Source organism: Nicotiana tomentosiformis, chromosome 8, assembly GCF_000390325.3.
Source record: "Nicotiana tomentosiformis chromosome 8, ASM39032v3, whole genome shotgun sequence".
NCBI lineage: Eukaryota > Viridiplantae > Streptophyta > Magnoliopsida > Solanales > Solanaceae > Nicotiana > Nicotiana tomentosiformis.
The window spans coordinates 89,012,466-89,037,123 of record NC_090819.1 but is presented as its reverse complement, the minus strand read 5'-3'; the positions used below and the strand labels follow the sequence as shown (position 1 = coordinate 89,037,123).

At 37.5% G+C, this 24,658-nt stretch overlaps 3 protein-coding genes across 3 annotated transcripts; all 3 read left to right on the top strand.

The window, feature by feature from the left end:
- The first annotated feature begins 61 nt into the window (after positions 1-61).
- Positions 62-6,672, top strand: LOC104111989 (exosome complex exonuclease RRP46 homolog). Its single transcript, XM_009621819.4, has 8 exons — positions 62-261; positions 691-804; positions 1,198-1,298; positions 3,094-3,114; positions 3,861-3,933; positions 4,043-4,110; positions 4,222-4,354; positions 6,332-6,672. Exons 1-8 carry the CDS (start codon positions 156-158, stop codon positions 6,445-6,447), a joined length of 732 nt encoding a protein of 243 aa, XP_009620114.1. The 5' UTR covers positions 62-155; the 3' UTR covers positions 6,448-6,672.
- A 2,874-nt stretch (positions 6,673-9,546) lies between these two features.
- On the top strand, positions 9,547-10,224 carry LOC104096836 (serine/threonine-protein phosphatase 7 long form homolog). Its single transcript, XM_009603269.2, has one exon. It carries the CDS (start codon positions 9,547-9,549, stop codon positions 10,222-10,224), a length of 678 nt encoding a protein of 225 aa, XP_009601564.2.
- Positions 10,225-17,623: 7,399 nt separating this feature from the next.
- LOC104096826 (carotenoid 9,10(9',10')-cleavage dioxygenase 1-like) lies at positions 17,624-21,498 on the top strand. The gene is made up of 12 exons (XM_009603262.4): positions 17,624-17,790; positions 17,881-18,015; positions 18,201-18,303; positions 18,459-18,721; positions 19,003-19,182; positions 19,308-19,386; positions 19,489-19,570; positions 19,686-19,748; positions 19,843-19,981; positions 20,082-20,370; positions 20,463-20,659; positions 20,870-21,498. Exons 1-12 carry the CDS (start codon positions 17,686-17,688, stop codon positions 20,972-20,974), a joined length of 1,740 nt encoding a protein of 579 aa, XP_009601557.1. The 5' UTR covers positions 17,624-17,685; the 3' UTR covers positions 20,975-21,498.
- Positions 21,499-24,658: the final 3,160 nt, after the last annotated feature.

The following is a 24,658-nucleotide window of genomic DNA, read 5'->3' as shown; positions in this document are numbered from 1 at the left end:
TAAAAGAAAAAGAAAATAACAGGGGCTGCAATGTAATTTAGTTTTTCCTTTTTCTTCTTCCTAACTTGCAACCCCATAAACCCTAACTAAAACCCTGAAGAGAGAGAGAGAGAGAGAGAGAGAGAGAGAGAGAGAGTTGTTGCACTTACAGAGCAATGGAAACAGATAGGAAGGATGGGCGAACAGCGAACCAATTGAGGCCGTTGGCTTGCACTCGTAACGTTCTTAATCGGGCTCATGGCTCTGCTAGTTGGTCTCAAGGTATTTTATATCTACCCTTTGAACTCTTGATATATTTTGAACTACAGTTCTAATTTCTCTTCGTTTACTTGTGGTGGAAAATTTAGTACTCCTTTTTAAATAATTAACTGTCGACTTTGAAACAAGTTATTCGTCACCTGAAATATCACTATCAGGATGTGGTCAATTTTGTTCTGTGGAAGTTAATTTACCACACTTAAAGTGGGATGAAGGGAGCTAAAAAGATTCTATTGGTGCCTGTTGAACAATTTTTCGTATGGTTTAGAGTTAGCTAATTTTGCTCATTTAAAACTGATTTCATGAGATTTTGTATCACTTTGTTCTTCTCTCATGGTTAATGATACTCTTGTGTTCTTGGAATTGCCTTATTTAATTTTCATTTAAAGTTGGATTTCATAGAAGTCTTGAGATGGGTTTATACTTGTATAGGGGAGACAAAAGTTCTTGCCGCTGTTTATGGACCAAAGGCTGGAACAAAGAAGAACGAGAACCCGGAAAAAGCCTGCTTTGAAGTAATTTGGAAGCCAAAAACGGGGCAGAGTGGTGAGTTCCCCAAAATGCAGTTCATTACTTCATTATTTCCAAGGTGCTTGGTATCTGATCAAAGTTTATGTTCAGAATAGTTTCTTCTTGCGGAGAAACACACATCCAAAGTTACTACAGATGCTTGACACTACTGCTATTTGAACTTTCTAAATTGGCCTTTTTCATGCACTTCTTGTTACTAATTGATGACAAGGCAAATTGCAGTATTGGATATTTGATATTTTCATTCACAAATTGTTTGGTGTGTATCTCTTTTGTTGCATTATATGTCTGATGATTGTAATATTGGTTTTAGAGACCTCCTTGTTATTTGACTGGGATGTAATAATGGGGCATGATCGCAATAGAAGATTCTCCTTTCGTTATCTCAAAAGTTCACTTTGTGTTTAGGTAAAGCGGAGAAGGAGTATGAGATGATTTTGAAGAGGACTGTGCAAAGCATTTGCGTTTTGAATGTTCATCCAAATACCACCACGTCAATTATCATTCAGGTGAGACAGTCTAAAAGTTAAGAGGAAGTTCATTCCATAGGCATTTGTTAACCTTGCCTGCAACAATTAAGATGATTACTTCGTGGTTTTGCCAGTTGTGTAACTGTTAGAGATTTGAATGTTAGTAGAAAATGGAAAGAACTTATAGTGTAAGACAACCTAAACTATTTAACACTAGAATGAAACTGGTTCAAATGGAGCAAGATGGATAGTGAGTATTCTTATAGCTGACTCCGACTAGCTAAGGATGGAGTTGTTTGTTGTTGTTGCTGCTATATATATGGGTTTAATTCTTCGTGTTGGTGGTGGACGAGTTGTTAGCTTTGTACTGTAGCTGTAGTCTGGATAGAGAACTTGAATTTGTTCTTGAATGGAAAAGTAATTAACACCCCATAACTTACAACTCTTACATGTTTACAAAGATTGTAGTTCTTGAAGGAAGTCAGAAGGTAAAAATATTTCTAGGGCAGTAATGAAATTTTGGACAGTCTCTTCTTATAAGGTGAGTAATTTTGTTGTTATTGGGGAAATTCCGGTATACAAGCAATATACCAGAAAGTAGAGCCCCTTACAAGAAAACATGGGTCTCTACTAAAGTCACCTATATGCAAACTGGAAACTCAAGGGTGCACCAAAAGGAAATTAGAGACATCAAGCTATTCCCCAAATAAACAAGGTCTTTCTCTACCCCTTCGAACGCCTTTCTATTTCTCGCCTTCCAAACTACTCATATAAGAGCTAGAGGAGCAACATTCCATGCTGATGGTCTTCTTTTCCTAATTCACTGAACAAAGCTTCTTTAGTGTTCTCAGCATCACTCATTGTACTCCCAAGAAAATGTTGGATAGTTTTTACGCAGGCTTATATGAAAATACTGCTCAATATTGCACTGAAAATTTTCAAAGTTAAGAAAACAGAAGCCTGTTGTTCTGTGTGAACACTAACAACAGTAAGAAGATAAAGAACGTACCATGTAAATCAGAATTTTCGAGGCAGAAGGGAAAAGCAAAGTAGAAAGATGTTCATTGTAGCAGTTACAGTTGTCTAAAGAGAAGAACAGTAATAGGAAAATAGGAAGAGAGAGGCCGTAGGATAAATGTAGAGGAACAAGCATAGGATATCCCCTCTTTACAAGGGACCGGCACCATGCAATTAACTCAAAGCATATTAGGCTGTGATCTGATTCAAAGAGCGTAGTACAATGCATATAAAGAGGATAGGGTACTTAGATGAAGACATAGTAACTTAGACGACAATGGTTATGTTACAGTCACTTAGAGCCCAGGCCTGCAGTAGGACCTTTTAAAATCCCTCTAATTCACTTTTGAAGGATTAGAGACAATTGGGCAACATAGACGGTATGCATATTATTTCTTGTTTATTTATCGGCCTTTTCACTTTGTTTCATCATTTAGTCTATTAAGCATGAAAGCTGAAGTGCAAGTTCTAGCCACTTTATTTGGGGGCTAAAAATTATTCGCATCAGTGTGCTATGATATTGGAATGCAGGGTACGCATTGATGAACATTACGTTTATGCCCATCTAAGACAGTTGTGTTGAGGTTTTGACATCTTAGTTGGGTGGTTATGTGTCATCTGAAAATCGTAATATCAGATAGCTTATGAGTTCAATGTGCTGTTGCAACTTCCTGACATAAAAGTAGGTTTGGTCTTTTGGGTATTTCTATGCATTGTCATTTTGTTAGCTCATTTCTTTTTGTTTGCGAAGTGTATATATATTTGTTTGATCATAATGATAGCTCCAATCAAACTGAAGTAGTTAATTTTTATGCAGGTTGTCAACGATGATGGAGCTGTATCCTTAGTTATTAAACTCCTTCTCTTGCTACAGTTTGGACGATTTACACTGATATCTGAGAGTGCTCAGGGATAATGGGAAAAGAGCTCTCGCCAATTTGAATAAATGATCAAACCATCAAATAAATAAGTGAATGAGCACACCGCTAATTTATCCCAGATTACTTAGAATAATTCTGCTGTCATAAGGGCCTGGGATTAACTGCTTCTTCATATTCTATACGTGTGTATTTATTTATCTTTCACTTTGAATTGTAATTATGTTATAATCATCCCTTATTTGGTTCCTCCTAGATTTTCAGAATTCACTTTTCAGTATAGTGCTCCAAGAATCTTGCTTCTAGATTAGAGTGCTGGCTATATTTTCAAGAGTCATTCATTTTTTAGGACAGTTGGTATTTTATAGTTTGGTGACCTATTTTGTGAGGCCCTTGAGAGAAGGGTAAGCGTGAGGACAGGGTATACCTACCCGCCAGAAGTCCTAACTCTCTTTATGGTCTCATTTTGACTTTCGTAATATCAAGAATGTTAAAATTTTCAGGAAGTGACTTCTAATAAGGAGAATATTATGTAACAACGAAACATTTATTTTGAAGAAACTCTGCAAAATGACCTATCTTTTTAAAGACTGCCTATGTCTCGTCTATCGTGTGATGTTTAAATTCTGCATATTACTGAAGTTAAGATCATTCTTCAACTTTGATTCGTCAGTCAGGAAACTTCCTTGACTGCACTTTTCTTAAGCTTCTTCCATGTGCCATAAATGCAGTATGTGCTGCCCTTGTGGATGCTGGGATTCCTTTGAAGCACCTTGCTGGTATTAATCTTCCATGTGCATATTGTGATGAAGCATAATTATTTGATGATTTACTTAATGCTTCAGTTTGAGGAAAGATGAAATGATGGAGGGTTATTGTTTTTTGTAGTTGCAATATGTTGTAGTCTATCAGAGAGTGGACATATTCTACTGGACCCTAGCAAGCTAGAAGAGCAGGTTGTATCCGTTTAGTCTTTTATGTAATTCATTAAGCTTTTTTGGCATTCTTAACGATCTCGTACTCATATAATAATACTGGTGTATAATTTTCTTTCCTGATGATAACAGAAAATGAAGGCGTTTGTATATCTAGTTTTTCCTAACTCGACATTATCTGTGCTTCCTGATGAATCATTGAAAGTGAGAGGTGAACCCACGGAACATGGACTTATAACATCTTTTACACACGGTGTAATGTCAGGTAAGTCGGAATCTATGTAGTTACATTCCTAATGTCATTTATAATAATATTTCGTAGAAGTTCTTTTTACTGATGTGATTTTTATAGCATCAAAGTTGTATCAGTATGTGCTTATATGCCCGGAAATAAGCAGTCTATGCTTAGCACTATACTTTTATTATGTTTGATTGGAGCTTCATTACCTCACAGTTCTTTGTTATTCTGCCTGGTTCTGAAATTATGGGTTTCGGTTGGAGCTTGTGGTTCTTACAGTAAATTTGTCAATGCTGAGAGGTTTGTCAGCAGTTTGTTGATGCAGTTTGTCTCTAGGGGATAGTTATTTGTCTGGTTTCTTTATAATTTCTCTCTTCAACAGAGATGCATTTTAGCTGTTTACCTTCAGCATGATGTTTTACCATCGCTCTTAGTTTTGTGGTTCACTATAGATACAAACGTAAGTTTGGGAGTTTGTAGTGTGGTTGCATTTAAAATGGCAATATCTTGTAGCTCTGCATCATCATGACTCTCGAGTGATACCATTAGTGAATTTCTTGTTTTGGTTGCCACGGGATTTGTTCTTTCTGATTACACGTTTAAATAGAAACACCTTGGGTTTTGGCTCACCTCTCAATTTTTTTCTTAAATCCCCTTGTTTGAAACAATGTATCAACATTTCTTTCTTTAACATGTTAGAATTTCATTATGGATATATCAACATGCTCTGCTTATCCTTCTCTGCAGCTTATGTGTAAAGCCAAAACTACTTTGAACGACAAAAAGATTATTTTGAACTTAGCATTTTCATTGACCAATGTTAACAAGCTTCACTGCTCGCTTGCACTAAGCTGAACTTGCAATAAATCAATTCAATTTTGATTCGAAGTAGGAGAAATAGGATAAGGTTTAGTTATAAAGAGCCATGGAAGTATATTGTCCAGCAGGAGCTTAGGTCAAATAGAAGACTCACTCGAATCAGAACATTTTTTATCTGAACATATGCTTGTTATGATTGATTATTACAGCATTATAGTGCAGCGCTACTCTATTTTTTTGGGGTTGTGGATAATTCTGTTGTGCAGCACCACTCTTAACTCCCAGTTTTATTTTGGAGGGTTAGCCTTTCTCCGTAAGTATTGAAAGCATAAACATAAAATGAAATAAGTTGAAAATATATGAATATGAGTTAAATAGACTGAAGGATATAGTGTAGCGGTCTATGGAGTTGGAATTAAGACAGCGGGGGAGGCCAATGTTCGAATTAAGCAAGAAAGATAGGTGATTAAAAAATGATTTTAAGTCCTGGTGGGACAAAGTTATTTGGTGGCTGTACTGGTGGAAGGATACTGGTACCCGGAGAATAGTCAAGTTACGCACAAGTTGGTCCAGACATCATTGTTATTTTTGGAAAAAAAAAAGGGGGGAGGGGGGGCAGTGAGTTAAGTAATTGCAACGGTTGTAGTTGTAGTTTACTTGTCAAAAAGTTTGTAGTTGTAGTTTGATTGCAGAGTCAAAATAAATGGAATTAATACTGTAAAGTTGCTTTGATTGGGAGATGTATTTTATGGAACTTAGAAGCAGCATCAGATCTTCTGCTAAATTTGAATTTAGCAGAGACGTATGTTGCTTCCCCCTAACCTCCTCTTATATATGTCACCCTCCCTGCCATCTGACCCTCGCATTTTCACATTGCATGGTATCTGGATGAGAGTTAAAACGATTCACTTTCTGTTAGATTGGCATTTTGGAGTCTCATCACTTTTCGAATTTTTTTGTAATGTAAGAAGATAATTGTGTTTACCAATTTAAAAAGAAAAGAGTAGCATTTTTCTTTTTCAGAAAATGGACATCATTTTTGATAAACTAAACTGAGAGAAGAGTACATTCACTTTAGGGGGAGTTAATGTTGTGTGGAAAGAGTTTTTGATAGTTGCAATTTGGCTTTTGTTCCTTAAGAGTGAGTTAATCTACAATTATGACTAAGAATTTTCCTGTATTCAGTTGATGACTACATTCGCTGTTTGGAGCGAGGACGTGCTGCCACTGCAAAGTTGTCCGATTTTCTCCGGAGAAGCTTGCAATCACAAGTCCAAAGTGAGTCATCCAAGTTGGGTTAAGTTGAAGGGTTGGCAAGAGTGAGAATATCACGACATTGCAAGTCCCATGATTCCTTCTTGTTGGGTATTCCCTGTCCTCGCCGTTGTAAATTTCTTTGATGATTTTGGCTATTAATCAAATGGCTCCGGTGTGGAATGTCATTTTAGCATATTCCCCGGGGAAAATGTATGAGACAATGATGTTGATTTTGAAAAAGAATTTCATTCTGCCCCTGCATTTATTCACGACTAGTTTTTCGGCATATACCGAATCATTGTATACGATTTTATAAAATAATATCAATATTATCAAAATAAAGATTTTAGTGAATAATTATACACAAATGAATAAAGTGCAAGTTTCTGTAAATGATTAATGTTGATCGTTGTATGATGACTTGTTTTAGGTTATTCCCGATGTAATTTGCTTTCATCTGTTTCGATTAGTTTCTTTCATGATTAAGACTCTTGTTTGTCTAAATTAATATCTCTCTTGAAAATGCAATGTAAAATTGACCCATGTAAAGAAATATGTAAATCTTCAAGTAAGTTAATTAGAGGTTTTAAATTCTTAGATAAGTTACCTAGGAACTACAGATTTGTTTTGTAAACTACTTGCGAATTCTTTCACAAGAAAACTTTGATTAAGTAGTGTCAATAAAAGAAGTTTATTTGAATTTTTTTTTGGGAAAAAGTTCACAAGTAATTTCCCATGAAAAACTTCATGTAAATCCCTAGGAAACTTTAGGCCAAAACTTGTGGTAATGTGATTTCCTATGATAATTCCATAAGAATATCCCGATGAAAATCCACAAGTACATCCACAAGAATACTTTTATGCAGGAAATCCCCATGAAAGATTCATTGAAAAAATTCCGTAAAATCCTTTGGTAAAAGTTTGTAGGTATAGTCCATATAAAATTCTCGATTAACCTGAAGTTTTATTCTAACTCCCAAAAAATAAAATTAGGTAATTTTTCCGGAAGAAAATAATAATGTCTAAATTATTTTTGTAGGTAAATTCCCATATAAAAATTGATGATACTCAAAACATTTTTCATGAAAATTCGCAAGTAATTTGTACATTTTTTAGATGCTATTTTTTTTTATTTAATCATAAATTCTATTCCACGCAACTTCATTGTACCTAAAGTGTACATGCTCTATTTTTTCGAGAATACCGTTCCTCATAAATCTGAAATAAGAACTATAACAGAGGAAAAAAAAAAAAATTCATTACATCATCAGTATATAACAATGTATAGTTCGTACATGAAGAAACTAAAAATCTCAAACGTGAATCCTAAATAATATAATCAACTGTCTTAAACCTGGTCATAGTCACTTTTGTTCACATTATTAAAGTCACCATCAGTTTAATTATCAGAAGGTTAATTATCTTTATGGATAAAGTTAGTGTATTCACATGTTTCATTAGTTCTTCTAAACCTCCTATTTGTGGAGTTCGTTTTTTTGGACAAGTGTGACGAAAATGTGTGTTTTAAAAAAAGAGTGATAATTTTATATATAGCGCTCTTTTAAAGAGCGCTATACTTTAACGGAGTTTTGGCCGTTAAAATATAGCGCTCTGGCCGTTAAAGTATAAAAGAGCGCTATATATATATATATATATATATATATATATATATATATATATATATATATATATATATATATATATATAACGCCACTATAAATCGCGCTATACAGGGTTGATAAGACAGCTATGTATAGCGCGGTATATAACTGCGCTATATATGTATAGCGCAGTTATATACCGCGCTATATATAGATAAATAAACGGTCCCCCTCCTTCTTCCCCACAGTCGAACCAGACGCCCCCCTCCCCAAATTCAAAATTTTTAACCGATCTCCCCCCCCCCCCCCCCCCAATTTCTTTCTAAAACTAGTATGTTATTTTTATCCGGACTAAGATATTAGGTTTTTGTGTTTGTTTTGTGATTAAAATATATTTGTTGTTTTTATCTAGTTTAGATTATTTATTTGCTTAAAGACTAGTGCCCTTTTAGCGTAGTAAAATGTAGAGCCTTTTAGCGTAGAATCCCTGTAGTTTAAGTATCTTTTATACTGATAGATCAAACACAATCTTTGTCCAATTAAATATGATAAAAATTAATTATTTAATTTACAAAACAAACATACAAAATTATAAAAATATTTAAATTGACACACACAAGAATTCAGGATAGCTTGGTGCTACTGGGCCTCAAATATCGAGCTTGGAACCCATAGGTATATACTCTGTCCAATTAAATATGATAAAAATTAATTATTTAATTTATAAAACAAACATACAAAATTATAAAAATATTAAAATTGACACACATAAGAATTCAGGATAGCTTGGTGCTATTGGGCCTCAAATATCGAGCCTGGAACCCATAGGTATATACTCTGTCCAATTAAATATGATAAAAATTAATTATTTAACTTACAAAACAAACATACAAAATTATGAAAATATTAAAATTGACATACATAAGAATTCGGGATAGCTTGGTGCTACTGTGCCTCAAATATCGAGCCTGGAACCCATAGGTATATACTCTGTCCCATTAAATATGATAAAAATTAATTATTTAATTTACAAAACAAACATACAAAATTATGAAAATATTTAAATTGACACACACAAGAATTCAGGATAGCTTGGTGCTACTGGGCCTCAAATATCGAGCCTGAAACCCATAGGTATATACTCTGTCCAATTAAATATGATAAAAATTAATTATTTAATTTACAAAACAAACATACAAAATTATGAAAATATTAAAATTGACACACATAAGAATTCAGGATAGCTTGGTGCTACTGGGCCTCAAATATCGAGCCTGGAACCCATAAGTATATACTCTGTCCAATTAAATATGATAAAAATTAATTATTTAATTTATAAAACAAATATACAAAATTACGAAAATAATAAAATTGACACATACAAGAACTTAGGATAGCTTGGTCCTACTGGACATCAAATATGGAGCCTGGAACCCATAGATATATACTCTGTCCAATTAAATATTGTATAATTATAAAAAATAATTATTTAATTTACAGATCAAACATACAATTAATGTTGTTTAATTTACAGTAGACGACATGGACGTGCCGCCTATGCATCCCGGACTTATCTCCGATGAGCTATTAGTGTTACATGGCGATCATAGGTCCGCCTACGTATGGGAGGGAGAGTTACTGGCCCAGACTCTCCGTGCCAGGAGAGTGGACGACATGTGGGATTTTATGAAGGACAGAGATCTCCATCCTCGTGTAGTCCAGCTCCTGCGGGATACGGGCTTCTACATGATTTTGGAGATCGGACAGCTGCAGCTTGACTGGTCTTTGATCACGGCCCTGATAGAGCGGTGGCGACATGAGACGCACACTTTCCACCTGCCCATTGGCGAGGCCGCCATCACGCTGCAGGACGTGGAGGTTTTATATGAGATGCCTGTTGATGGACTGCCCATTGCACTGCCTCAGGCCATGAGAGAGATGACGCGTGGGCAATATTTGGATATGCTGCAGCAGCTCACTGGTTTCAGGCCACAGGATGAGACTGCATACTCAGGGGCCAGTCGCATGAGTTTGACAACTATTCGACAGCATTTGGAGATATTGCACCCCGACATTATCGGGGAGACAGATGATCTGCTTATTCACCGGTATACGAGGTTGCTGTTGCTCCTTCTGTTTGTTTGGGGGGGTCTTGTTCCCGAACACTTCGGGGAACCTAGTCAGCTTGCGATTTCTTCATCATCTTCAGCTGCTAGATGATTTACCCCAGTACAGCTGGGGTGCTGCTGTTCTTGCCTACTTGTACAGGCATCTGTGACGGGCGAGCATGGGCACCCAACATGACGTATGTGGATATTTGCCGCTTCTACAGGTGACAACATATTCGAATACTCTGTCCATTCCTTCCAATTCTATCTAGTCAAAAATTTTCTTAAACTTTACGTCAACTTGGTATGTTAGGTTTGGGCCTGGGAGCGGTTCCTGCAGTTGCAGCCACCTCTACCACCATTACCTCCGGATGTACCACCTCCGTTTCTCCCTCTAGCTAGGAGGTGGGTTCTCCGGCGTTGATATGTACGAGATTACGAGGCTCGACATAATCTCCCCCTTTGCAGGGATGTGTTGGATATGCTGGAGGGCGCACGGGTAAATGTTTACCTAAACTTACTTTGTATAGCTTCACATGTGTTGCGCATACTCACATTTTCTGTTGTTATTTGATAGTTCATCTGGATGCCATACAACGACGACTTGATAGGTGGCCTGCCCGATTATTGCTCGGCCGGCCGACTGATTTGGAGCACTTTCGTCCCGCTCATGTGCCTCGATATTGTGGAGCATCATGCCACGAGCTTGATTACCACTACCACCCAAACCAGCCGAAGGACATTTTCGACGGTCGTGTCCTGTTTGCGAGCATATACCACATTTACGCGCATAAACAGTATCGCTAACATCCATTTGGTTCCGTATACGCGTTCTCTTCTGCACATGTATTCAACGCAAATAGTCCTTGTTACACACCATTTTAAATGGTTCCGGCGGCTAATAATGCTCAGCACCCACTGGCTGTAACTGCCCACTATAGGTGTTTAAGCAAGCAGCAACACTATATTATTTATCAACGTAGTTGGTTGGCCCTAAACCTGTATGTTGAAAGCACCTGATGGCATGTGAGCATGACATGTGGTAGATGGACCATTTCCCATAAGAGCATAACCTTCTAGATTCATTTATGGTATGTACATTATTCCCCCGGTTTTAATGGATAGCGGTGTGAACTTAAAAATATTTCTGTCGTGATCATACTGCAAAAATGAATGCCAATGTGCTCACCGCCTGCATTTCTCAAATCTCTTCATCGACAGTGGCATAAATTCAACACCCTTTTCCATCAATGACATTGCAGCCCTTTCAACAAACCTCTTCGCCATCTTCTTGAACGACATCCGCACCATGACAGTGATCCTTTTGCCGACTTCAATAACCCGTTGAAAGACTCTGACATATTTGTAGTCAGAATTCCCCATATTCTTCCACCATCCGCATGCAAAGTCCACTTGTGAAGCTCATGTCGCATCAACCAATGATAGGCTCTCTCGTCTTCCTGCCTGATAGATTCCATGTGCCTCCGGGATTTATGCTCTTAGTGGTGTGTTGCTGCCATCCACATCAAATCATGCAGATCCTTGTTGGGATGTGCCTTCTAGAAATTGGCCTTAAAGTGCCTCACACAGTAACTGTGGTAGGCATAAGGTTCTTGCCATGCAGGCAAGTTCTCTACAGAACTTAATATACCACCATGCCGATCAGATATTAGACAAATGCCGGAATGCTGTTTGACAACGTGCTCTTTCAAATGGTTCAAAAATAGCGTCCATGTCTCTTGGATTCATTGGCACAAATAGCAAACGCTAGAGGAAATATTTGTCCATTAGCATCTACTGCAACGGCTATCAACAACTTGATATCATACTTTCCATAGACATGAGTGCCGTCTATGGATATTACCGGCCGGCAATGCGAAAAACCATCAATTGTTGGTTTAAATGCCCAGAACACGTAATTGAATATATATTTTGATTTTTTCGGACTCCGCTCAAGCTTCCATTCAACAACCGTCCCGGGGTTAAAGTATTGCAGTGCGACCATGTACTTGGGTAGAGCTGCAAATGACTTATCTCAGTTACCATAAATAATTTTAAATGCACGTTTGTGCCCAAGAAATGCCTTTCTTTTGGAAATAGTATGGCCATATTCTGGTGGAATGATGTAATGCACTCTTTGATTTTATACATTATGGACGCTTCAAGGTGTGGAATAAGGACAAGAGAAATCAAGTCAATATCCAAGTTGTAGTGATTCCCATTGAATATGTCCATTTCACATCTGTGGGTGAAAATATATTTACCCACTTTCCACAGACCTGTGTTCTTCTTGCTCGCACGCAGAATCCAATGACAACCCGTAAACCATCTGCGACAAACAACCTTGTATACATCTGGACTTGACTCCCATACCGTCATCTCACGACACTCTTTTACGCTGTACATTTTTGCCGCCCTGCTTAGGCGCACTTTATCAGGAAAAAGCATGCCCTTTGCCAGCATCGTTGGTCTAGAATCATTCCACATTACTATCCGAATTTTATCAAAATCCCTTGTGAGAGCATCCACATCCGGCATACTTGGCAAGTTATCAAGGTAGGGAATCTTCCTTGAATGAAATGACACTTGGGACTCGTACACTCTTGGTCTAACGGGGGGTGGTGCATACTCCCTCGTCAAATCAGGTCCTTCATTCTCTTCCTCCTCGTCGCCATCCTCACGAGGGAAGGGTGTGTCATCTCCGGAATCATCGACATTGTTGTCATAATCACTGTTCTCTTCCTCACTCTGTATATCTGCCAGATCCCGATTTAATATGTCATCTTCGGGCAATTGAGTGAGAACAAGTGATTCAACTTGCTCGTTTTCACTGCACAAACAACAAAATAATAAGCTATTAAAATTAATAAATACTTTCCATATAGCTGTATCACTTCACTTACAAATCGTAACGTGTTGACATTCCTTGATGGATATTATCCTGTTGGTAATGACTCCCGGATGGACCACCATGATCCAACATACCAGAACTACACATATTCTAACTGGGCGTGGGTTCATAACTTGTAAAAGTCATATCTGGCCGGTACCCCCTGTGGAATATATGAGTGTTAATACAAATTCAATACAATAAAAATATACATCGTAACACTAAGAAAAATTGAAGTTTACCACTCGTCTTGAATATTATGTAAAGCAAGAGAGAAATTATTTTCTCGCTCCTCATTCGCCCGTGGTGATAAGTTTAAATCAGGGCAAACTCTTTCATCCGGAACCTGTCCGGCAAAAACTACTCCAGAATAACCACCCGATGATTGAGGGTTATCCCTACTATGCGCAACCTCATTATTGCGAACGTCTTCGACTTTTACGTACATTTCCAACATTTTTATCACAAGAAATTCCTAGTATTCATCCAGAGTCCTCAAAAAATCCCTGAAAATTTCATCATCGTCGATGTTAAACTCAGCATAATAAGCAACCCTTTGCGGAGTGACGGAATATAAATATCTTTCGGTTATTTTAAGGTTCACCGAATGTTTTCTCACACTCATTTTATTACATAACAACGATACCAATCTATCGTACTCCATTGTAAGTGGCAACTTAACATGACACTGTGGAGATAAACTATAACTAATAGAGTTATTCGCCACCACAACCTCACCCCCCCAATAAAATGAAACCCTTACTTTTCGCTCTTCAGACATTATGAAAAAATGCTTGAGAATTTAACAAGAAGAAAAGTTTGAACGAGAGTTAGGAATATTTTTGAATGAATTTTTGTAAAATCTTAACGCCTTTAAATAAGGCAATGCCTAGCTCGGTGGGCTGAATTTTTTTAGGTATAGCGTTCTTTTAAAGAGCGCTATACCCATTTAAATTATTGTTATATCAGTTAAACGCAAGAGACTTATTGGTGGGCCCACAAAGTAGGTATAGCGCGGTTATATACCGCGCTATGTATATAGCGCGATTTATAGTGGCGATATATATATATATATATATAGCGCTCTTTTAAAGAGCGCTATACTTTAACGGCCAAAACTCCGTTAAAGTATAGCGCTCTTTAAAAGAGTGCTATATATAAAAATGTCACTCTTTTTTTTAAACAAACATTTTCGTCACACTTGGTCCAAAAGAACCACAAATGGGTTCTAGACTCCCTATTTGTGTTACCCAATTTCTTTCTTACGTCGCCCAATATTTTTACTCTATCTTTATTTTGGTGTTGTTTTTCTTGCAATTGAATATACAGTTCAAAATTGAAAGCACAACCTTGGTCTAATAATTGCATCAACTTTTTTTTATTGTATCCGTTGTTGATTGCTCATATTCAATGTGTTAATTCAAGCGCATTTACCTTATGACTAATTATTCTACATATATAATTAGAGAGTTTTTGTTGTATAACTAATTGTAACTTACAATTCAAAATAGTAAAACTAATATTGTATGATAGGCGGATAAAATGGTCACTCAGTTTTTGAAGGACATAAATGACTAAACTTTGTGAAAAATATATATATTATCAAAGTGTATTTGATTTATAAAATAAAGATCTCCTGAAAATGATAAATATTAATATTTTTTAACTAACATAATATACGAATAAACTATGTCCAACAAAAGTCCTCTAAAGTGTTTGGTCAAACTTAGTAGAAACAGAATCAGTTTTGGAGAGGCAGAAAAATAGTTTCTCTGTAAAATCACTTTTTTTAAAAAGAACTTTTGAGAAAAATATATTTAGAAATACTTTTTAAAATCCCGAGCAAACACTAATTATTGCTCTTAAGTGCTTTTTAAATTAAATACTCAAACAAAAACTGATTCTCAATAAAACTAATTTTAAAAAAAGCGCTTCTAAGAAAAAAAACACTTCTCAAAAGTATTTTGATAATGACAAAACAATGAAAAAAAAGAAGAAGAGAAATAGAGAGAAATGAACACGTGGGATTGAACGTGAAGTGCTTCTAAGGTTCTACAACTAATACAATTCTCTTCTTAATAAGGGAGCATTGCTATATATACATGCCGGGGTGTAAACTGTGAAATCTACACCAAAGGCGATGATAATTTATAGATACTTTAAGTACGTTATCAGCGCAAAAAGCTCTTCCATTGATATATACCTTATGGATAAAAAATACGAGAAGATAATCAATTTGTGTGGTCACTGGTCAGACAGTTGCGAAAGTTATACTTTGCATTTATTTGCAGAATTGCTGTATCACAAAGATAAAACCAAAGACTCGAAGAATGATAAATTTACCGGAGTATCTCCAAAACGACAACAATATTCACATTTTTGTTCGCAGTAAGACGTGAATTCCTATTTCTAATTCCTTAGAAGCAATGTCATCAAGGGACTATGAATAAGATTTCCATGCTTCTTCTGTTGTTGGTTATGCAGTCATGCAAGATATTGAGCAATTATATGATTTTATCAATTCTTCGTTCAATAAGAAAGAATATGCAGTGTGGAGATGAGACAAAGAAGCAGCAGGTGAAATTTAACTTTTTGATGGATAGAATTAAGAGAAGGGTAGAATAGCCATTTAGTTTTTGATGGTTATCTTGCTAATTTAACTTTTACTTTAGGACCTTCCCACTTTTAGTATAATGTGATATGATATATATATATATTACTCCTGTATTTTTCAAACATGTTTTGGAAATATTTTTTTTGAGCTGAGGTTCTATCAAAACCTCATCCGCACTTGTAGAATTACGCTGTGGGTATGTTGCTTATGTTACTGTTGTTGTATGGATTCCACGATTCATGAAGGTTTCAGTAATGAGTACAAGAACCATTTTTGCATGAAAAAAGATGCTAGGGTAGCCATTTAATTGAAAGTCCACATAAATTTTGTCTACAGCTAAGATGCTAATGGCGAATCTTCCCCTAGTTAGATGCTAAGATTATAATTGTAATTATTGTACTAATTCTTCTTTATGTGATGTAATGAAACTTTTATTGAGATTGTACCTCATAAAGCATCTAGTGATGCATGTAAAATACGATTAAGAAATTTAGTATATATGCAATTCCAATTATTGATGGGAATCTATTTTGGTATATACTGGTTGGTCCGTCGGTAATTTTATTGTTTGTCTTTTAATTTCAATTATATATACTATGTTTAATTAATTTGTCTTTAATTTAGTTTCTAGTTTATATAATCAGGTAACATTCAAATTCAATTTTCAATATGAACTATTGATTAATATGTAAATTTTCCTCTTAATGAACCAGTTGTATAACTTTAATTTTTTCAAAAGACAGTCACATCGCGGATATGAACATTAAAGTGTCAATTTAGGCTTGAATATTGAACATTTTGCTCTGGCAAACTCAGCTGAACTTGGTTCTAGCTCAACTCCCTTCATATTGTAAAAGATCAGTTGATCTGTTAAGTCTAACTTCGTTTGATACTGTAGCCAACTCAGCTGAATAAAGTGTGAAAAGATTGGGAGCCTACGGATAAAGTTTAGTGATCTCTTAACGGTGTTAGGACTTTTGAGAAAAACCATGCGGGTTTGGTCCAAAGCGGACAATATCATACTATGTAAAAAATATCTTTGGGCTGGTTTACTCCAACAACTGGAAGGCAGGGTGAAGGTGCTGGTAGTGCGCCACGTGGAATTTAGTTCGAAGGGAAAACTGTTGGGTGTGCGAACAAAGTTTTATATTGGTAGCTGAAAAGATTGGGTGCCTACATATAAGTCGGAGAGATCTCTTAATGATGTGAGGTTTTTTTAGAAAAATCATACCAACGAAAAATATCATACCATGTTAAGAATATTTTCGTGTCCAACAACAACAATAATAGTGGTCTTCAAATAAACAAAGACTAAACTCTATCTTGCACCCACCTCATCTTATCGTCCTTTACAACTCATATAAATGCATAGGCTAAATTCTTTTTTGGCCTTACATATGAAACCTATACTCCAGTCTCATGAAAGTTACAAAGTTTTTGTTCTACTAAATTCATAATTACAATCACAATGTCATAGCCTTAGCCAATAAGCACTTAATAATAGGAATATGCCACATCTAATAATGATTAATATATCCATCTTGAGAACCAGAAACGTCCAAGCGACGCAGTTGCCGGACACTATATCAGTAGTTGGCTGGTCTTGTGTGCTTGACTAGTAAATAAATACAGTCACTTGATCATTAAGCAAATTAATTAAAAGAAATATGTCCTCGAAAAGGTGGTAGGATGAATGAGATCCCTCCATTTTTCGAGTTTGAGTTCATGAGATAGAGAAACTCCTAGTAAGCAACACTTCCTCTTTAATAGCCCCTACGCAACATGAATCGGGATTAGTCAAGTTAGTGAATTACGGACACTAAATGGATAGTAAATACAAAAAATACTTGACAGTAGCTTGATAATTTTCAATTCTGAGAAATACCATTTTCAAAAGTAAAAGTGATACATAACGCCAACCAAAATATGCTCCTACCCTAGGAATTGGATCCTCATTGTTTACGCCTGTCTCCTTCTAACTATAAATATCCTCTCATTTATGCCAAAAAATTAGACGGCAAGTAATTTTTTAACAGTATAACTAAGAGGCAGTGATAGAGAGGGGGAGGATGGCCTTTTGTAGTTACACATTTCAAGTAAATTGCTCTTTTCAAAGGCCTTCTGTTCCAAGCAAAGTTCAGGACTTGAGAGGCTCAATCTCATCTGCTTTGAACGTAAACTTCCCTTTAGTCCTTGTGCAAAAATTTTTCTATCATTCTTCAAAAGAAAATCTTATATTGCTTGGTTTTAAATTAATGAAACAGCCAATATCGAGGGAGTTGGTGCATTTTCCAATTGTTAACATTCCAAAAGCTATCAAGGAGACTTCTTTCAAATTATTAGATGCCTTTGTGGACTTAGCATTTGAATTTGTTGACCAGCCATTACTCCCATCTCAGGTATGTCCATTAATTAATTACTGGGTCTATCGGAAATAACATTTTTACCTTCACAAGTTAGGGGTAAGGCTGCGTATACACTACCCTCCCCAGACCTCACTTGTAAAATTAAACTGAGTCTGTTGTTATTGGTTCTTGAAAATTAGCTACTTGTTTCTGCTCACTTATGTAATTAATTTTGATAGAGTAATTTTGCACCAGTGGAAGAAATTGGAGAAGCTGTCCTAGTAACTACAGTGGAAGGAAAAATTCCAGATGATTTTCCGGAAGGAGTTTACATAAGAAATGGTCAGTATGCTTACATTTTCACCTCCTGTCCTTCTCTTAATTTTCATTTTTCTTTTTCCATGTAAAGAAAGTTGTGATCAATACATTAAAATTAACGATACATGTATAAAGTGTTTTTGCTAGACTCTTCTAAACTTAAATAACTCCCTTTGCAGGCTCAAATCCTCTGTTTGGAGGACTGAAATCGACCAAGTCTATATTTGGGAAATCAAGCCATGTTTGGATTGAAGGGGAAGGAATGCTTCATGCTTTGTATTTCACTAGAGAAAAAATAAGAGGAACTTGGACTACCTTCTACAATAACAAACATGTCCGAACGGACACTTTCAAGATGGAAAAAGATAGAAAGAAACCAGGCTTTCTTCCTGCTATTGAAGGAGATTCTCCTGCCATTTTGGTGGCTTACATTTTGAATGGGGTATGATACTATTCGAATAACTATTAGTATCTGAGATAGTAGTATTAATTGTATCTTAGGAACAAGAAATGGGGTGGATATGATGTGAGAATCTCAGTATTGTTTGTTTTGTATAGGGTGTCACTGTTAATATATCACTATTTTTTAAAGACATATAGATGTATATATGGAATTTATGTCGAACATTACAGGTGCCGGTAACCCCTCATTTATAGGTCCGCCTCTGGGTGGATTGATATGATGTGAGAATCTCAGTATTGTTTGTTTTGCGCGCGTTGCAGTTGAGATTTGGCATGGAAAACAAACATCTAAGCAATACAAATATTTTTGAGCACTCAAAGAAATACTACTCTATTGCTGAAAATCATATGCCTCAAGAGATAAACATAAGTTCCCTTGAAACTCTAGGCAATTGGAATATCAATGGAGCTTGGGATCGACCATTCACTAGCCATCCAAAGGTAATTAATTTCTAAAAAAATCTCATTGTGTGCGAGTCTGTGTAAGAGTACTGTTCAACGTCTTAAACTAATATTTATCAATTTATTTAGGATTCTTTTATTGATAACCTTCTTGTTTTATGCAGAAAGCCCCTGGATCTGGTGAACTTGTTATAATGGGGATATATCCAAGAAAACCTTATTTTGAGCTAGGAGTTATTTCAGGCATGTTACATGCAGTATTTCCTTTTAAACTTCTAAAATGGGAATTTAAACTTGTGTAGAAATTAGGTAACAATTTGTTAATTAGTGTAATCGTATTTTCAGCTGATGGCAAGAAAATGGTTCACAAAGTGGATCTCAACTTCAATAGGTGCAGCCTTTGCCATGAAATAGGAGTTACACAAAAGTAATCTCTCTTTATTCTTTTACTTCAAATCCAAGCTTTAGAGAAAGCTAAGTTTCAACCTATGATATTATTAAGCTAATGTTTTCGCTAATTCTGTAATACTAATCATCCATAGGTACAATGTGATCATGGATTTTCCGTTAACCATTGATATAAATCGACTCTTTAGGGGAGACCCGTGAGTACTTTAATTTATCCGGTTCCATTAACGATGTTGCCATCTACTGAAATCGTTTTTATTAGTATAATTTGCTATATCTTCTGGTTTATAGATTAATAAAGTATGACAAAGATGGATATGCGCGGATTGGAGTAATGCCTCGCTATGGTGATGCTAATTCTGTTAAATGGTTTGAGGTTCAAACCTGCTGTGTACTTCACCTAGTAAATTGTTTTGAAGACAATAATGAGGTAATTTTACTTCTGTTTATAACTAAACTTAGTTCAACATCTTACATATGAGTGATTGACCAATATAACTTATATGTGATTCCATTTTGTTCGGTAAAAGGTGGTAGTAAGGGCATGCAGAGCTCGTGAATCAGTATTACCGAGACAACAAAGTTTCAAAGGTTCTAAGGAGATAAGTTCCATAGAAAACAACAATGAATCTTCAGTAGAACCATTCTTTGTTCATGTTTGTGAATGGAGACTAAACATGAGAACAGGGGAAGTAAAGGAGAAAAATGCCACGACTGAGTTCTCTATGGAATTCCCTGTGATAAATGAAAAGTTCGTCGGTCTAAGAAACAGATTTGGTTATCTACAAGTGGTAGATTTAGAAGCCAGCTCTATATCAGGTAACTATCATTTGCACTTGACAGCCTTCTGAATTTCTTCCTTTTTTGGTTGCTTATGACTACGTAACTTGATATTTTGAAATTATAATCAGAAGGATTAGCTAAATATGGAGGGCTCGCCAAACTTCATTTTAAAGAAGATGAGGAATTGGCTAAAGTTGAGTATCATATGTTCCCAAAGGGCACTTTTTGCAGTGGAGCAACCTTTGTTCCAAAAACTCAAGGCACTGATGAGGATGATGGTTGGGTTGTGACATTCACACACAATGAAAGTACAAATGTATCTCAAGTGAGTTATCATAATTATAGCTGAATATAGGGAAATCCGGTGTACAAAGCATCTCGCATTCACGCAGGGTTCAGGAAAGGATCGTACCCCAAGGGGTGTGATGTAGACAACCTATCATAACGATATAATCTTTCCGAAAACTTAAGTAGGGTATTAAAATGTTGCAAGTGAAAGCCAATACTAATTTTAGGTGCATAATATTTCATGCAGGTCTATGTAGTTGATGCAAACAATTTTGCAACACAGTCTGTTGCAACAATCACATTACCAAGTAGAGTGCCCTATGGATTTCATGGAGCTTTCATGCCTTCATAATTCAATGCTATTTACAACATCAGGAGGTCAAGGATATGGTGGAATTTAATTACTACTATGTGATACTAACAAAAATAGCTTATAGAACTCTATACGGGTGAAACCGAACCCATAAGCCGGCCCGGTTCCTGATAAAATAAATCGAGTAAGGACGCGATGACAAGAAACCGGAATCGAGGTAGGGGACTCATCGAGTCAGGCATCGGGGGCACTACACCCGCCCTCGAGTATATCGAGGCCATGACCCCGTGATCGGTCCAAATCCCAAGAGACTTCGGAGAGCATTATTGGAAAATCGAACACGATTAACGGAAGGTCGTAATATCCGCGACCAACCGGGTATCACGGCGCAGATCTCGGCACGTACCGAGGGAATCCAGTAATAAGTTAAACGAGAGATTTTTACCTTTTATAGAATTGTACTTAGGGTATAACTTCCCTACTATATAAAGGGGAGTCAAATTGTTCGTTGAAAACATGGTAACGCGCATCCCAAAGTAATATACTATTATTTTTCACTGTTATTCATAGCTCTTTTTCTCGTTCATCAGTGCTAGCCATTGGGAATCCGAATCGAGGGTGGATATTTCATCAAGGCTAGAATCCTCCTCCTCGCGTGGTTTGAATTTACTATATCTTTATTTGTTTAATCTAACGCAATTTATCGTTTGTATCGAATTAATCCACATATCCTTAAAACTACCTACAAATTTAATTGTTATCCATTTTTAGGGTAAACAGTTTGGCGCCCACGGTGTGACTAAGGATAATAGTGGCAATTTGATACAAATTTTCATAACGCACCCTATTTTACACTTGTTCTTTGAAGTGTCTTCAATTTCAGGTCAAAGTTCAAAATGTCTAACTCTCAATCTGCACCTCTAAACGTGGATTCTGAGTCCGGTCACCACGGCGAGAACAACAATATGGTACCTAGTAACGAGGTGCTCCCTATCGATCCCAGCGGAGTTCCGATCGCGGACCCGATCGACACTAACTCACATGTGGCAATCAATGCGAATCTGCCTACCGATCCTGAGAACAGCATCCGCGAGGAGTCCGATCAACAGCCCAAAATACACACGACGGTGAAGGAGGTGAGATCAACTTCCGAGTGATCTTCGAAATGCTGCAGGCCCAACAGGCAGCGATAGACCAGCTGCAGAACCAAAGCCGCCCTAGCAGAATTGAGCCTGAGCTGTCTCGGGAAATCACTCGCAAAAATGAACCAATTACGGAGAGTCCGAGTGAAGCTGAACCCGGGACGAACCCCGAGATCATAAAAAAGCTCGAGGAACTGACAAAACGGGTAGAATCTGGAGAAAAACAAATTGAGGCCAATGACAAAAATGTGGAAACATACAATTCCAGGGTCGACCAAATCCCAGGAGCACCACCGATATTGAAGGGTCTGGATTCCAAGAAGTTTGTTCAGAAACCTTTCCCTCCGAGCGCGGCTCCGAAGCCAATTCCAAAGAAGTTCCGCATGCCCGAAATTCCTAAGTACATCGGAACAACTGACTCAAATGAGCATGTGACCTCCTACACATGCGCCATCAAAGGGAACGACTTGGAGGAGGATGAGATCGAGTCCGTCCTGCTAAAAATATTTGGGAAAACTTTGTCGAAGGGAGCTATGATATGGTATCACAACTTACCCCCTAATTCTATTGACTCGTTTGCTATACTTACAGACTCCTTCGTGAAAGCACACGCCGGGGCCATCAAGGTCGAGACCAGGAAGTCAGACCTTTTCAAAGTGAAACAGAGGGACAATGAGATGCTTAGGGAATTCGTGTCCTGGTTTCAAATGGAACGGATGGACCTGCCTCCAGTTGCGTACGATTGGGCCGTTTAGGCCTTCACCCAAGGACTCAATGCTCGAAGCTCATTGGCTTCACAACAGTTGAAGAAAATCTGGTAGCGTATCCAGCTGTAACTTGGGCCGACATACATAACAAGTATCAATCAAAAATTAAGGTCGAAGATGATCAGCTTGGGGACCCTTCCGGGTCCGTTTACCCTATCAGAACTATCGACAGACCCAAAAGAGATATTGATCGTGAACCGAGATCAAATAGGGATCGGTATTAACCATACAATGGGGACCGAAGAGGAAATGGGTTTGGACAAAATCCTGTGAGAAGTGAAAGGTGAAGCGATCGAGGTCAAAATAACCGGGGACTCATGAGCAAAAGTGGTTTTGACAGGCCTATCGGGCCTAAAGAAGCGCCAAAGTTATCGGAGTACAACTTCAATGTCGATGTTGCTGCCATCGTATATGCCATCGGATGCATCAAAGACACCAAATGGACCCAAACATAATGTGTAAGTATCACAGCACTCACGGCCACAGAACGGAAGATTGCCGACAATTGAGAGAGGAAGTAGCCCGGTTATTCAACAACGGACATCTCTGAGAGTTCCTGAGCGATCGAGCCAAAAACCATTTCAGGAATAGGGACTCTAATAAGCAGATCGAGCAGGAAGAACCTCAGCACATCATTAACATGGTCATCAGTGGGGTCGACGTCCCCCAGGGGCCGATGTTAAAGCGCACCAAATTGTCCATCACTAGAGAAAAATGGACTCGAGATTACATGCCAGAAGGAACCTTATCTTTCAATGACGAGGACGTTGAAGGCATCGTGCAGCCACACAATGATGCACTTGTAATATCTGTACTCATAAATAAATCTCGAGTTAAGCATGTGTTAATTAATCCAGGTAGCTCGGCCAATATCATCAGATCGAGAGTCGTAGAGCAGCTGGGTCTACAAGACCAAATTGTGCCTACAGTTCGAGTTCTAAATGGATTCAACATGGCATATGAGACCACTAAAGGGGAGATAACACTACCGGTGAACACCGTCGGAGCCATTCAGGAGGCAAAGTTCTACGTGATCGAAGGAGATATGAGATACAATGCTCTGTTCGGGAGGCCGTGTATTCACAACATGAGGGCAGTACCCTCGACACTAAACCGGGTGTTGAAATTCCCAACATCAGGAGGGATTAAAACAGTTTACAGAGAGCAACCGGAAGCAAAAGAGATGTTCACGATCGACGAGGTGGTTCCGATATCCGCACTTTCTACACCAAAGGATCCGAGTTCGTTCGCCAAGGAAGGAACCCAATAGAAATCACCGACACCGGCCCCGACCAAACTGGAGAAGCGGGGGACGGATAAGGATGACGATTACGAAGTTCCCAGATCTTTCATAGTCCCCGACAATTCCGATGCCACCAAATCAATGGTCGAAGAACTGGAGCAAGTCATATTGATCGAGCACCTGCCCGATCGTAAGGTATACCTGGGCACGGGATTAAATCCCGAGCTCAGGAATAAACTCATTAAATTCCTTATGGCTAACATAGATTGTTTCGCTTGGTCCCACCTCGACATGACAGGGATCCCGCCGGAGATAACGACCCATAAGCTAAGCCTGGATATGAAGTTCCACCTGGGCAAACAGAAAATGAGGCCTCAGTTCGAAGTCAAGCATGCATTCATCAAAGACGAGGTATCAAAGCTCCTTAAAATAAGGTCCATCCGGGAGGTTAAATACCCAGATTGGTTAGCAAACGTAGTGGTAGTCCCAAAAAGGGGAATAAATTAAGAATGTATGTAGACTACAAAGACTTGAATAAGGCATGCCCCAAGGACTCTTTCCCTCCGCCCAA